Source organism: Acinonyx jubatus, chromosome D2, assembly GCF_027475565.1.
Source record: "Acinonyx jubatus isolate Ajub_Pintada_27869175 chromosome D2, VMU_Ajub_asm_v1.0, whole genome shotgun sequence".
Taxonomy (NCBI): Eukaryota; Metazoa; Chordata; class Mammalia; order Carnivora; family Felidae; genus Acinonyx; species Acinonyx jubatus.
The window spans coordinates 73,047,436-73,060,495 of NC_069393.1; the positions used below are offsets into that span (position 1 = coordinate 73,047,436).

At 44.7% G+C, this 13,060-nt stretch overlaps 1 protein-coding gene across 1 annotated transcript in view; it reads right to left on the reverse strand.

Annotated features, from left to right (window-relative positions):
- Positions 1 to 1,268: 1,268 nt before the first annotated feature.
- Positions 1,269 to 13,060, reverse strand: part of FAM204A (family with sequence similarity 204 member A) — a 39,055-nt gene continuing 27,263 nt past the window's right edge. Inside the window, exons 7-8 of the mRNA XM_015082687.3 lie at positions 9,107 to 9,213; positions 1,269 to 8,811 (exon numbers count right to left, since the gene is read on the reverse strand). Of these exons, the coding sequence (XP_014938173.2) occupies positions 8,760 to 8,811; positions 9,107 to 9,213 (159 nt within the window). The 3' untranslated portion in view covers positions 1,269 to 8,759. The remainder of the gene's footprint in view (positions 8,812 to 9,106; positions 9,214 to 13,060) is intronic.

Below are 13,060 nucleotides of genomic sequence, written 5' to 3' on the forward strand. Positions count from 1 at the left end.
ACCTTGGAATTTGCATGTTTAACAAGCGATGCTTCTGCTTGCACATGGTGCATGGCTCACACTTTGAGAAACACTGGAGGAGGGAGACAGAGCAAAGGCCTGGCCTGGGTGTCATCCTGACCTTTTTTTTATGCTGCCGGTATGGTTTTAGTGTTCTCTCTTAAAGCTCCCGGCATCTCAATTTCCTTGTCTATAACACAGGTATAATGTGTGTTTGGTTTCCAACAGCACTGTATGTAATGAGAACATGTTAGCTTCTCAACCTGCTAGACTTGCCTGTGATATATGATTAAGGCATTTCTCTAAAGCAGAGCAATACAACCCTGTATTCTCAAAGAGTTTTTAAAAACAGTCAGTAGATGAGTTCCTTGGAACAACGGTTCCAAGGTTTATGTTCTCAGTCAGTCATGAATATTTAAGGAGACAGGATTTCGAATGGTTCAACTGGAAGGACCAGGTATGTATATATTCACCCAAACACCCATCCTTTCATCCACATAAAATGTTGGCCTGCAGTCCTGTACCCAGCTAGCTGCATGAGAATCACCTGAGAGCTTTAAAACAAAAGATCCAAACCACGCTCATTCGGTAGGTCTGGATTGGACTCAGAAATCTACACGAGGGTTCCAAGGATGTGATTTCCATGCCTTGGAGGGAGATGTCAAGGAAAACTTGGGAGTATGAGAATTTAAGGTGAGCCTCAAATAAAGGATGGGTCCTACTACATGGGGACAGGAGTTCAGTACAAACACAGAATGGAAAATACATACAGCCTCTTCCCAAAGTTTCCAGAGCAAGAGACCTGTGGGTCTAAAATGTTACTATTCCATAGTTATTGTACAGTTAGATTATGTTTCCCAGAGGGTTGCAACTAAATATGTGAATTGTTAACAAATGGTAACTGACAAAAAAAAAAATCCGTATTTTAAAACAAATTTAATAAGCATTGTGATAAGAGCCTTTGATATGCTGATGATGGGCGCTTTCAAGGTCACAGTGACAGCATGCAAAGTTTCCCAAACATGTTTGACCACAGAAACCCCTACTGGACCACAGAAACCTGTTTTTTTAATCGGTTGAGGTTCCAGAGAACTTGTTTTGGAAGTTACTCCTCTCTCGGTTTATATCTGTATTTATTTATCTATCTGTAGTTATCGATTTATCTACACATTTAAGCACATATAGTAGGTGGTTTCCATTTTTACTCCTCTTCCACTGTCCAAACCCCTGCTCTATGCACGGTTGTGGGTGATCATGAGGTGGTGGTGTTTTGTTTTTTTTTTTTTTTTTAATCTTTAAACAGCTCACTAATTTACATAGTATCTCAGAGACGGTTATTAAAGGGTTTAACTTATTCTTGGAATCAATACTCCCAACACTTAGTGCTACATGGAAGCCTGCTGGATTTGAAATCCTATCAGCACCATCAATTCTCATTCACTCAGGTCACGGGCAAGGTGTGGATTATTAACATCCTCTGACCTCAAGTCCAACACCCCACACTGCTTGCCCAAAGAGTCTCCCTTGGACAGACCTGGGCCGAAAGCCCCGCCCACGATGGTCTGTGCACATACCCACACACATATTCACATTCCTCGTATCTCCCCTTTACTGGGTCAGTGTGTCCATCCCCAGCTGCTGTTTAGGCTGCTAACAGGTCCCCCTTTCTGGAGAATTGCCCACCACTGAGGGAGGCCACCTTGCACCGGGAAGTAATGCCCCTCTGCCCCACAGAGCCTGATTGACCGACGTGAGGGCAGGAGAGGCCGGCTCCTTTGCTGCAAGGGCGGGGTGGGGGTGGTTCACAGAGCCAAGGCTCTACTGGCTCTTTCCCTTCCATGCCAATGTCACTCCCTCCCTTACAGGTTTTTTCCAGAAGCACACACCTTTAAAAAGAACTTCCATAAGACGTAGGAGACATCACTGCTAGGAAAACTGGAACAAAGTCACCGTCTATTGTGATCATGCCTTGATCTTGGATTTGGCCACGATACCCGGGGCCCTCTGATGTTGACTCTAACAGCCCTCCCCGCACTGGGTCCTTGCTGATGGCTCAGAGGTATCCACAGGCACCCCGACACAGTGAAATTCCACCACCTACACCGCTGAAGGTGACTTACTACCAGATGTCAGATTTGGCAAGACTAAATGGGAGTAAGTTGCTAAAAATGACCTACATTAACTTCCTCACGCCACACGGCCATCCAGAGGCACCCACCCCTCCCCACGCCCCGCCCACCCCACGTGGTCACCCTGTCTTATCAAGTCTGCTGCCCGAACACCTCCGGGATTCACGCTGTCCATTCCCACAGCCCTGGGTTAGGTTCTCATCTCTTCCCCGGGCTACAGAGACCACCTAACCGGCCTCCCTTGTTTGACCTTCCAACCCACCATTTCCTCATAGGTGAGTTGGCCTATTTCTCGCTCGCTTAGTACGTGTGCATGTCCCCTTGCTCCTGAGACTCAGTCCAAACTTTCTAGCGTGTCTCACAAGCTGGGCAAGCGCGTTCCAGCCACCCTCTCTAGTGTCGTCACACAGCTGCTTGACCTCCAAACTCCACGCTACCCCCCACCCCCTGCTCAACTCCCCGGGGAGCCTCCGGTGTGCCTCGCGGCTCCTCCTGCCCGGGGTGCTCACGCTTCAACGGTGTCTCCCGGGTACGGTCCCAGGTACCCTTTACGACTTGCGCCGCACATCGCCTCGGCCACGAAGCCTCGACTGACTCTCCGCAGGTGGCAACATCCTCGTGTGAGCCTCTCTGAGCACATAATTCTGCTCCAGCACTTCTACATCATGGTCCATCCTTGGGACCTCTGCCACACACATCACCTGGTAACTGACTGGCTATTTTGATCAGCTCTGTCAACACATCCAAGCGAAAATGCCTATATCGAATCACAAAGAGCAGCTGGTGCTAGTCAACGTCACGCCTCGGCAGAACTTAGTTACCACGCCAAGTCGGGGTCATTTGTGACTGAGGCAACGTGGCAGACGCTGCTGAGTATTTACTAAAAGAGGTTTCCTCTTCTTGAGAAACGGCGGTCTGCATGTCACTGTCTCCCTTGCAGTTAGGCATGGTGGCTTAAGGAAGCTGCAGCCAGTGCAGAGTGAGAAGTGACGTGTTCCGCTTCCAGGCCGGGCCCCAAACTCCCCGCGAGTGCTCGCTCTCCCGCGCTCATTTCCCTTCCAGCTTGAGACGGGGACACCAGGGTTACTAGGTCGAGAAGGCGGCCGAGCTGCCGTCAGCCTGGCTCTCTCAAGGCCTACGTGGGGCAGAAGCCTCCTTTGTCCCACGAGCAAGAAATAAACCTCTACTGTGCTGAGTCATCTTATTTGGGGGGCATATTCGTTGCAGTAGTTGATGTCGCCCTAACGCGGGCAGACACTAGGGCGCAGCCATTCTAACGTAAAGGACGTGTTGATGCGATGTCAGAAAAACATAAAGCTTAAAATTACCAAGTACTGGGCAAAAACAGTTGCATGCGTTCCCAAGCCTGACTCCGTCGATGACCCTCACCTTTGTAGCGAGTCTAGGAAACAGTGAAACTCAGGGGTCAACACCACTCGCCGTGAGGTGGGCACGTGTGGATCAGTCACTAGGCTGGCGAGAGAGCCTTAGCTAGCTGCCCTCCAGGAAACGCCTTCCTAGAGGCAAAGCGTGCCCACCCATGGGACCAAACTTTTAAGTTCAGGTTACTTATCACATGTAGATCATTCCTTTGCATTTGGCAAAGAAAAAGCCACAGGCAGGTAAAAATCAAGTTGTCTAAAACATGGGTTACAAATACTTCCCATCAGACTGCTTATTCCTCTTTGCAGCCACAAGAGGTAGCGTGCTATCTGGCATACGGTAGGTATTCAGTAAATGTTTCTTAGATATTATGTAGGCAGGAATTCACAGCAATGGAAGGCTTCATTGTTTCACTACTCCTGTGACATTCATAATTACTTCTTCTAGTATTACCACATTACGAATGAAAACTTTGTATTCTGGGCAGTCATAATTATACACTATCCGTCAAACCATAAAATGTTTATAGCTGAGGCACATTCGGCCTGAAGATGAAGTGATATATTAACTTCTTGATCAGATGCCAGAGCTTACAGATGAATATGAAACAGACATCAATAATTACAGCTTGTACTGTAGCTGTTGGTTTCTAAACCTTTAAGTTCAATGAACAAGTAATAACTGGACAGACACACCCTTCAGAAATTAGAGGTGGGAAAAGATTACCTCATTCCATACCTGTCACACAGCAGGCCCCCTGCAGCAATTCAGCAAGAGGCAGCCCACGGCCCCTGGAGGAGGTTCGGGCCGGGGCTCCTAGAGCAATGCCAGGGAGTAGGCACAACGCAAACCGGGCCTAGGAGCACCCAGGAGCCAAGGTTTTTCTTGGGCACTACCCTCTGCTCTCCTTCCATCCCCTTTCATTCTGCACCTCCTTAAGAAACCTGTTCTGGATATAAAAGGCAGGTACCTAAATTCAATGTTTTAAAAACGTCATCTCAATAAGGAACATTTTTATGCCTTTTCTAACAAATCTAAAAAGCGGCTACTAACACTAATAGAAAGAGAAGTATCCCTCAGCTAATTCTTCATTTTACAAGCACGTCTGAAAACACTGCAGACCTCATGGCATTTAACGGAGAGTCTCCCCGAAGGCCTGTAGTTGTGTTCCAGGGATCAAGACCGCAGGGGCCAATGTGGCAGGAAGCTACTCTGAAGGCACCACTGTATTTGAAGAAACGCTAGCAAAACGAACACTTATCTCCTTCTACTCAGAAGGAGAAACTGTTGAAGAAGCAACACGCTTCGTTTTAACACTGGCGCACAATGGGTTGGGGGCTCCTTTCTCAGTCTCTCCATGGCCGTCTAGATTGGCTATATACTGACTGCCACGTTCTTGACGGGAGTCACAAATCCCTTTCACGCCGAGTCTCGATGCGGAGGACAGCTCGACGCGGAGAGTGCGTGCGTGTGTGCGTGTTTCTTTCAACGTGAGTAGTATGGAAGGAGGATAAGATAATAAAGACTAAAGAATGCAGTTCTGTTCATTTTATCAAAATCTATAGAGAACATCCCAACCTCAAAAATGGAAAATGGGTCTTATTGTCTCAGTATGCTACAGAGGTCATGAATAGATACATGCCGATAAAGCAATCGTTTGACAGTTCGTTGAAATTTACTCTAACATATATTCCACTTTCTGGCAGAAAGCCTCTCACTAATTTAAATCTGAAAACCTAGAAAGATGCTCTGATTACTTCATAATAAAAATTAATTCCTTGAAATTCATTGCCCTGGGTTTCTAATGCTTTAGACTTTCAAAGTGCTTTCAGATCCATTACCATGTTAAAAGGCCCTGATGCCACAAATACCAATCTACATTTGGTTTTGGAAAAAGATTTTCGTGTACATATTTTGTCCAAATATTACTATTTGTTTCATGAAAGTCAGGACTAAGACTTTTAGTAGAGTGTAAATTTTAAGCCAATGAATAAACAGTTGGCTTGAAAAAATATTAAATTGACATGCAAAGCATTTGTTGCTCTGCCAGATACTAAAAATAAAAGCAACTTCTGCCAACATGGAAAAACTTGAATTGTTTCAGTTGGTTCTGAATTTGACTACTGGGTTTCACGAAGCTAATTTTCCAAAATGAGGTCTGACATAACATTACCTTGTTTCCCCCAAGCCTTATCTCATAAAAAAACACACACACAATTGGCATCTTACTCAAATATCAACCTCATACGGTACTTTTTATAGGTTAGCAGGACATAACATTTCTAAAACAGTGGTATCTTTACCTAACAAACAGAAATTTGGACATTTTGAAAATTAACTTTCATATTTTAAGAATTAAACTCAAACTTGTCTTAGTGTAAACATAAGCTATGTTATTAAAATACTGAAAAGAGAGCATTGTAGACCAAAGGTATCAGGGAAATCAGTAGATTTTAAATGTGAGGTTCTAGGCTGTTACTCAAAGTTCAGATAACATTTTATTCCCACCCCTAGCCTGCCCCTCCCGTAGCTGTCTCTCTAAAAAAAAAAAAAAACAAGTGTGCTTAAAATACGGAGTTTGAGATTTATGATCAGTTGCAGAAACCTGTTTAACTAGTGATTTACAGTTTTGGCCAAGGTATTTAACTCTGTCATCAGAACTAATTATAGCAAACCTGAGATTATACATCCAAACTCTCCTTTTGGTGAAAGAAACAGAATGTTCTGCTGAAAATCAGAAACATCCTGAGGGCTCCCAACCAACTTTACTTCTCAGAACCAGCGCTATAAAACTCAAAATTACTGTTCCTTAGTAAGTTGTTTTAGCCTGAAGTACTTAAACAGTAAATCATAGTTACGTTAATGCCATACCAACGACTTGAAACATATTAATCTCGGTTAACAATAAATGACGTTTACACCCCTCATCTAATTCAGGCACTCGAGCAGTAGTAAACGCACATGCTGAAGCTTCAGGAACTGAAGTTATTACTGATCCAAAAAGAATCCTCATTTCACTGTGGACAGATGGAGAAGACAAATGACTATGCTTTTTGGGCAACATGGGTGCTCTAAGAATAATGTTCCCATTTTATTGCTTTACCGAGCAAAATGTCTAATTCAAATTAAAGCTGGTAAAATAAAACTGGTCCCAAATGACATGTCAGCAGGGTCAATCAAAGACACCCAGCCCCTTCCTCTCCCCCGAACCCCTCTCTTACTCCCACTCCACCTGCTGTACCACATTTTAGAGCTTTTCACAAACCAGGTCCCCCCAAAAATGGAGACTTATGACATGCGGCTCCCCTCATCGAATGAGTCCGCTGCTACATCCGATTCCACCAAGGCGCCTTCACCGGGTTCAAATGCTCCGTGTGTGTCCGAGCCCCGGGGCAGGGTGGGGCAGGGCAATTGTCAGCGAGGGACAGGCTGAAGAAGGGCTGAAATGGCTGGACTTCGGGTCACAGGCTCCCTGATCAGCCCCCAGAGAGGCCACTCCGGCAAGGCCTCAGCATGAGCAGAGGTAAAAACATGCCTGCAAGGGTCACTAAATGCTCTCAAGAAGGGGACACAGGAGAAGGAAAATGAGGCAGAGGCTGCAGGGAGATGCTGTCTCCGGGCCCGGTGTGCCCAAACGTCTACCCCACCCGCCTGCCCAACAACAGCTTCTTCCTGTTTCAGACAAAACACCGAACCGTGTAACGGCACGTCCCCCATGATGGATTATTTTAGGGAAAAGATTCCTATACCGTCAGCCTGTATTCACCTATTAGGAGTTTGAAATGTAATGTCGTGGGTAAACGCAACAGGAGATATTAAATCATAAAACGTGAGATTTTCCAGTATTTGGCCTGGGCACCTTTTCGTGATGAATTCTGTAAGCAGAAACACAACCTCCTAAAATCTTGCTTTTTCCATACTGGCTTTTCTCACCGAAGCGGAAGCAAGATAGGATTTTTATTCTCTTAAATACCAACTGGTTATTGACTTATTCCAGAACACAGAAAAAACATTAAACATGCTACCATAAGTTATGAAAATTTTGTTGCTACTGTAAGTCTAAAAATAACAAAGTAATAATAATGAAACGATCATCATGACTCATTTTCTGTGTTCCTGAATTTATATTCTCAACCCCGAGGAAGTTTACACCAGACAGCTAGAAAACCTCTGGCGGAGGCTGAGGAAGGCAGGTGAACGGCCGAAAGCTGCGATGGGCAATTCTTCCCTCTTCTAAGCGCTGGGCAGGGAGGGGCCAAACCAGCCAACGTCCAGGCCTATTTGCCAGCTTCTTACGGGATTTCTCAAAGCCCCTCTAGGAAGGCCTATGAAACACACATCTAAGAACAACTACTTCCCCCGGCACCGATCCACCTCACCCTCATTAACACATCGAACCTTTTAAGAAGGAATGGGGAAGAGGAGTAAAAATAATCAAACTATGTTCCTGGAAGGTTCCAAGTTATACTGTCTGGAGGTAGTCGTAACTGGCTAGTACGGTTGTGCCATTTTCTCTCCTAAGAGCCGTATCACAATTTAAGGAACAACAAGGCTGAGAGAGATATTTAGGAGGACATTTCCAGGCCGAGCTAAAGTTAAATCCTCCTCCAAATACTACTTTCTGCCCTTCTTAAAATTATGGTATTTTATCTCAAGGTATACAAAAATTAATCAATTGCTTTCATCATTTGATTGGGAAATATCAACTCTATTCCCTCCAATAAAGAACCAATAATTACTTTTATGATATTAAGATAATTCAAGTCATCTGTAAAAGTATCGGTTGAGACGTTCTCGCACTTACGACTAATCCTTCGTAAACAAATGCCAATCTTACAAACACAACTGCAGACGAAGTACAGGTACGCTGGGGACAGATAAGGAAGTACGAGGAGCTCACTGACTATGTTACACCAAACAGACGAAAAGTAAAACTGACTTTATGCTGGAGGGTTACATAAATAAATAATTAACAAAATCCTATCTTTCTTCCTGGTGCGTATACTTCGATTTCGTGCACAAATAACAGAATGCTCCGCTTCATTCGTGTCAACAGAATGAACTCTCTAGAAAAAGACTAAAAAGGTTTAATAACCAAACCCCACATTTTACGCTTATGTTTCTGGCTTCTGGCAGTTCCCTGACACAGTTAACATCGGCAGGAGTATCTTCTCAGTCAATTGAGCAGCTGAAGACTCAAAGAAAAGCCCAAGTGAAGACTCAAATGCCTTGAGGAACGCTGGCAAGCTACATATATCCCATGTTGCTCTTGGTTTCCCATCTCTTCTTTGCTTCAAACCTAAAATAGAAAACATAAAAATCTCAATTTATTTCTAAACACTTTCCTAAACACGCTTACTCGGTGCCAAAGTAAAATAAACCGAAACATTTTCACATACTCCACTGATGACAAACTAAATATGAAAAGGGATGAAGAAATGCCCCCGTGTTTATAATCTGATAAACGTGCAGCAAAGACACAAGGACTAAAATGAGTGAACAATCACACACAAACTGGATTCACACAACGGGTCCCAGGATTTCTGTAATTCCTATGAAGTTATTAGAATTACTAGTAAAAATCTTAAACTCACCCCCAGGCAAGCTTCTTCTTTTTTCGAGCAACCTGTGAATTTTCAGCATCCCGTTTGGCTTTTACAAAGTTGTGGCAGGCAACCGCTTTAGCAATTTTCACACCAAGCTAAGAATTACAAAGGAGAAAACCAAACAAACAAAAAGGTGAAAATAAATATTCCAGCTGATACAAGAATTACAGTAATACAAACACTTGAGAACTTGCGGCTAAGCCAGCCATACCTGCAAATCAGAAATTCTTATGCTCAGGCCCCCGTGAACAAGCAAAGTAAACAAATGCACTCCGTGTGGCCCATACTTCCCTCACCTCCCACAGGCCCTAGACCCCGGTTGTGCCAGTCTCCTGGATGGAAATCCTTCCCAAACAGAGCCCCTCGAGGGTCCACAAGGATATGATGAAGATCTTCAAGCTATTCCAGCATTTCAGTAGGCCAAACAGGAATTTACCCCTGATAAGGCTGCGCAGACTGACAGAGACATCAAGTTTCTTTGCTCTGGGCTAGAATTACAGCAACTCAGTATGGTCACATCAGCTATCTCCTGCTGATCAGAAGCTCTGATTGGCAGTCATAGATGTGATTAATAAAACATGGGAAAGCTAATTACTGCTTCATAAACGCACTTTGCATGATGGGCAACAGCTTTTAATTCACCGAGAGAGAAGAGAATATAAGGGGTGCTAAGAGGTGAAAAGGCTGGGCACGCGGACCACAGTACCTAAGTGCTTCCTCTGCAGGCCCCTCTACTCCTGCTCCACCTGACGCCTATCTGCCCCGGGCCGGTAAGGTCAATGAAAACCAAGCCTCCCACCCACCCCACCTCTACCTCCTAAGTTTTCTCTAAGCCAACCTAAAACAGTCTCTGTGTCTGTATTTCTCCGGCCCTTCAGCCTCTACGCCATCATCTTCGGTTCCCACACACAGGCCTACACACGGCTGTCTGGCTGCAGAACTGTTCCTCAGAGAGTATCTCCAGGACAGGATGGTCATCTTCTAGTTCTGGTGGCTCTGATGTTAAAAATACCTGCTTATATGAACGGCTCAGGGATATCTGTGAAGAACCCAGGTTGAACAACAAAGGCTAAATATACATCTCCTTCTGGGGTCTCTTTCCCTGGACTCACCCTAATGAACATTACCGGACAACAGACTTGCGGAAGAGAAGGAAGGACCTGGAAGCCGCTGTCAAATCAATGTGTTAAAGCCCGAGTTTTAGGGATCTGCTGGCCAACGGTGAGGCATCATGGGTGGCTAAGACCACACGCATGAGAAGTTGATTTAGGAAAATGAGGTTTCACATGCTTGACATTTCTTTCAGTTCGTTTCGGAGAAGAGTTTCCTTTAGGATGAAACGAACATGCAGGAATCAAGCACTGCTCGGGGCTTATAAATGAGAGCATAGAGTGGTTTGAGTTTCCAGTCCAGGTAAGAATACGCACCAAGAATGGAAGCAACCCAACAATCAAGCCAGAGGGCTGAACTGGTCAACACCAACAGCACAGGCACCGATGAAAGAATGATCAGCTGTGACTCGAGGGCCCACCTGGGGAAGCAGACCAACCTCAGAGTCTCAAAATTCATACCAACATGAGCAGCACTTCATTATCTTTTTTCACAGGACAGTATTCACTCAACAGATATCAGGAGGGTGCAAACGCATGGCTTTGCCAGGCACTGTTCTATGCACCGGAGACACAGCACTGAACAAAACCAGGCTTCTTTTCACACTGGGGGCTGGGAAGAAGGGGTCGCCAGTTGCGCTGCTTCAAAACTGGCCTTCTCTTGGTTGTCTCTTGGTTTCCGGTTGTTCATCACAGAAAAGTTCAGATACGTCAGCTAAGAAAGGGCTAAGAATCAAAGGGCTACAGCATCATCATCTCCAGGGAAAATGAAACGGGAAGGGCGCCGTGTGGCCTATTTATCATTAAGATGGATTCCCCTGAAAACCTTCCCATCTGCCATAAACGTGAAAATCAGGTCAGCACCTGTCGCATGAGGCCAGCCGCAACTACACTTATCAGACAAATCCCCGAATCCCACTGGCTGCCCTTGGACTTTTTGTTCCGCTTCTGGTCGGCTGTGGCATGGCTGGGCTCTCCTCCGTCTCGTGGTGCCGGCCTCTCAGCGTGTGACTTTCGGGTTCGCGGCGGCAGAGGAAGGGGGCGGCCGGAGGGTCTCACACTGGCTCTCAAACGCTTTGGCACGGAAGTGACACACGTCATGTCTGCGCACTGCCCTCTGGTCGCGACTACTCACGCAGTTCCCCCTGAAGCCGGGCAGCCGGGGACGTGGGGTGCTGCGGGCGAGCAGGGGAGCAGCGAGTGCACCTAGTGAACGGCCTACTGTCGTAAAACCCAGCTGGCTACCTGTGCTGATACGTGTGCTAGGTCTCTCCACATTCACGTAGAACATTCAGTATCTTCCCTGCCCCTCACCCTCCAAAAGGTAAAACGTGGAACTCTGCGTTTTCTACTTCACCATATTCCTATGTGTTACGTATCAAATGCCAACTTGGTACGGGAGAGTTTTGCCAAGCCCACCTCCCAACAGAAGTCCCAGTCGCCTAGTTCATCTCCTATTGAAACCGAGCCTGTGCAAGGAGGATAAAACAAAACTGGTCCGAACCATATCCGCCATGTACCGTCAACTACATGAAAACATTATTTCCTAAAACCGTTGTAAATTAAGAGGTAGTTTACATGTTTAACTTACTGAGATTTTCCAACGTGGGTTTTCTGGATTGGGGATTGATAAACCAAAGAGTATCTCAGCGTGTTCGACTTAAATGGGACTCTTCATCTCAACGCGGTCATGCGCTCTAAGAACGTAAACGCTTTTCATTTTCCGGCAACGTTCAGGCCAAGCCAGCGCACTCAGCACCACAGTAAGGATTTAGAGCATACATTCCACAAGACATGGTATGAATCTGTTAACAGTAATTCATTAAAGTGCATGAAACATGTATTTACATGAGAGGGCTCCAGCATTTCTGTGGACTAAGTACATATAATAAATGACTGGGTACGTAGGCAATACTTTCAAACAGACCTCTTCCGGTACAAAGTGTATTTTCTAACTGTATTTTGCCTTGGGTTAGGTTAAATGGAATGTTCTTCGACTGATAAACATTCAACAAGCCTGGTCTATGTATTTACAGAAAGAATCCTTTAGCTTGTAATGATGATGAAAAGTCATATCAATTTTGTGTCCTTCACACGCTTAAAATGTGTCTCACTTATTCCTGTGGGGAAAGAAAAAAAGAACGGAAGTATTTGGAAATATGAAAGGATAATAAGATCTTCTATGGAAGAGACAGTTGAGAAGAAACTCATTTTCCCAGGCAAGATGACGAAGCCAAGTTCCCGGAGATAAAAGAATATCGTGCTATGTTTCAGTATTACAAATAACACAGGCCAACGAGAATCCTTTCACTCCTGTAAGAAGAAAAATGCATCCTCATGCCCAAAGTAAACATCACAAAAGCTTGGCCGATGGTTTTTCTATTTAAAAAAAAAAAAAAAAAATGTTTTGGGTCATCAGATAACTATAGCAACACAATGTGGCAAGAAAAATTTTTAAATGAATAAAAATATATACAGAATTTCTTGTATGTGTAGCCAAAGTATCAGCATTTTCCATATAGAACATCCAATATTTTGCTGCATTTTAATTAAGGTGTCTAAACATTATCACAAAGAACTGCAAATTGGTCAGAGCAAGCGGTAAGGAAAATTAAGCTCTAAAGGCTTTTTATCACCATATTTCAGGAACCAAGGGTGTAAAATGTTCTAATTTGGGATATATTAAAAGCCATAAAAGGTCTTTCAAAAAGATTAATGGTACTTTGCTTGGATTTAAGATAAGGGCTTTAGCTGGTTGGAAAAGCAGGGCCCTGGCTGGACCCTTGGGGCATTCATCTTTACAGACACTTGGAAGATTTGTAAAAGCGTCTGC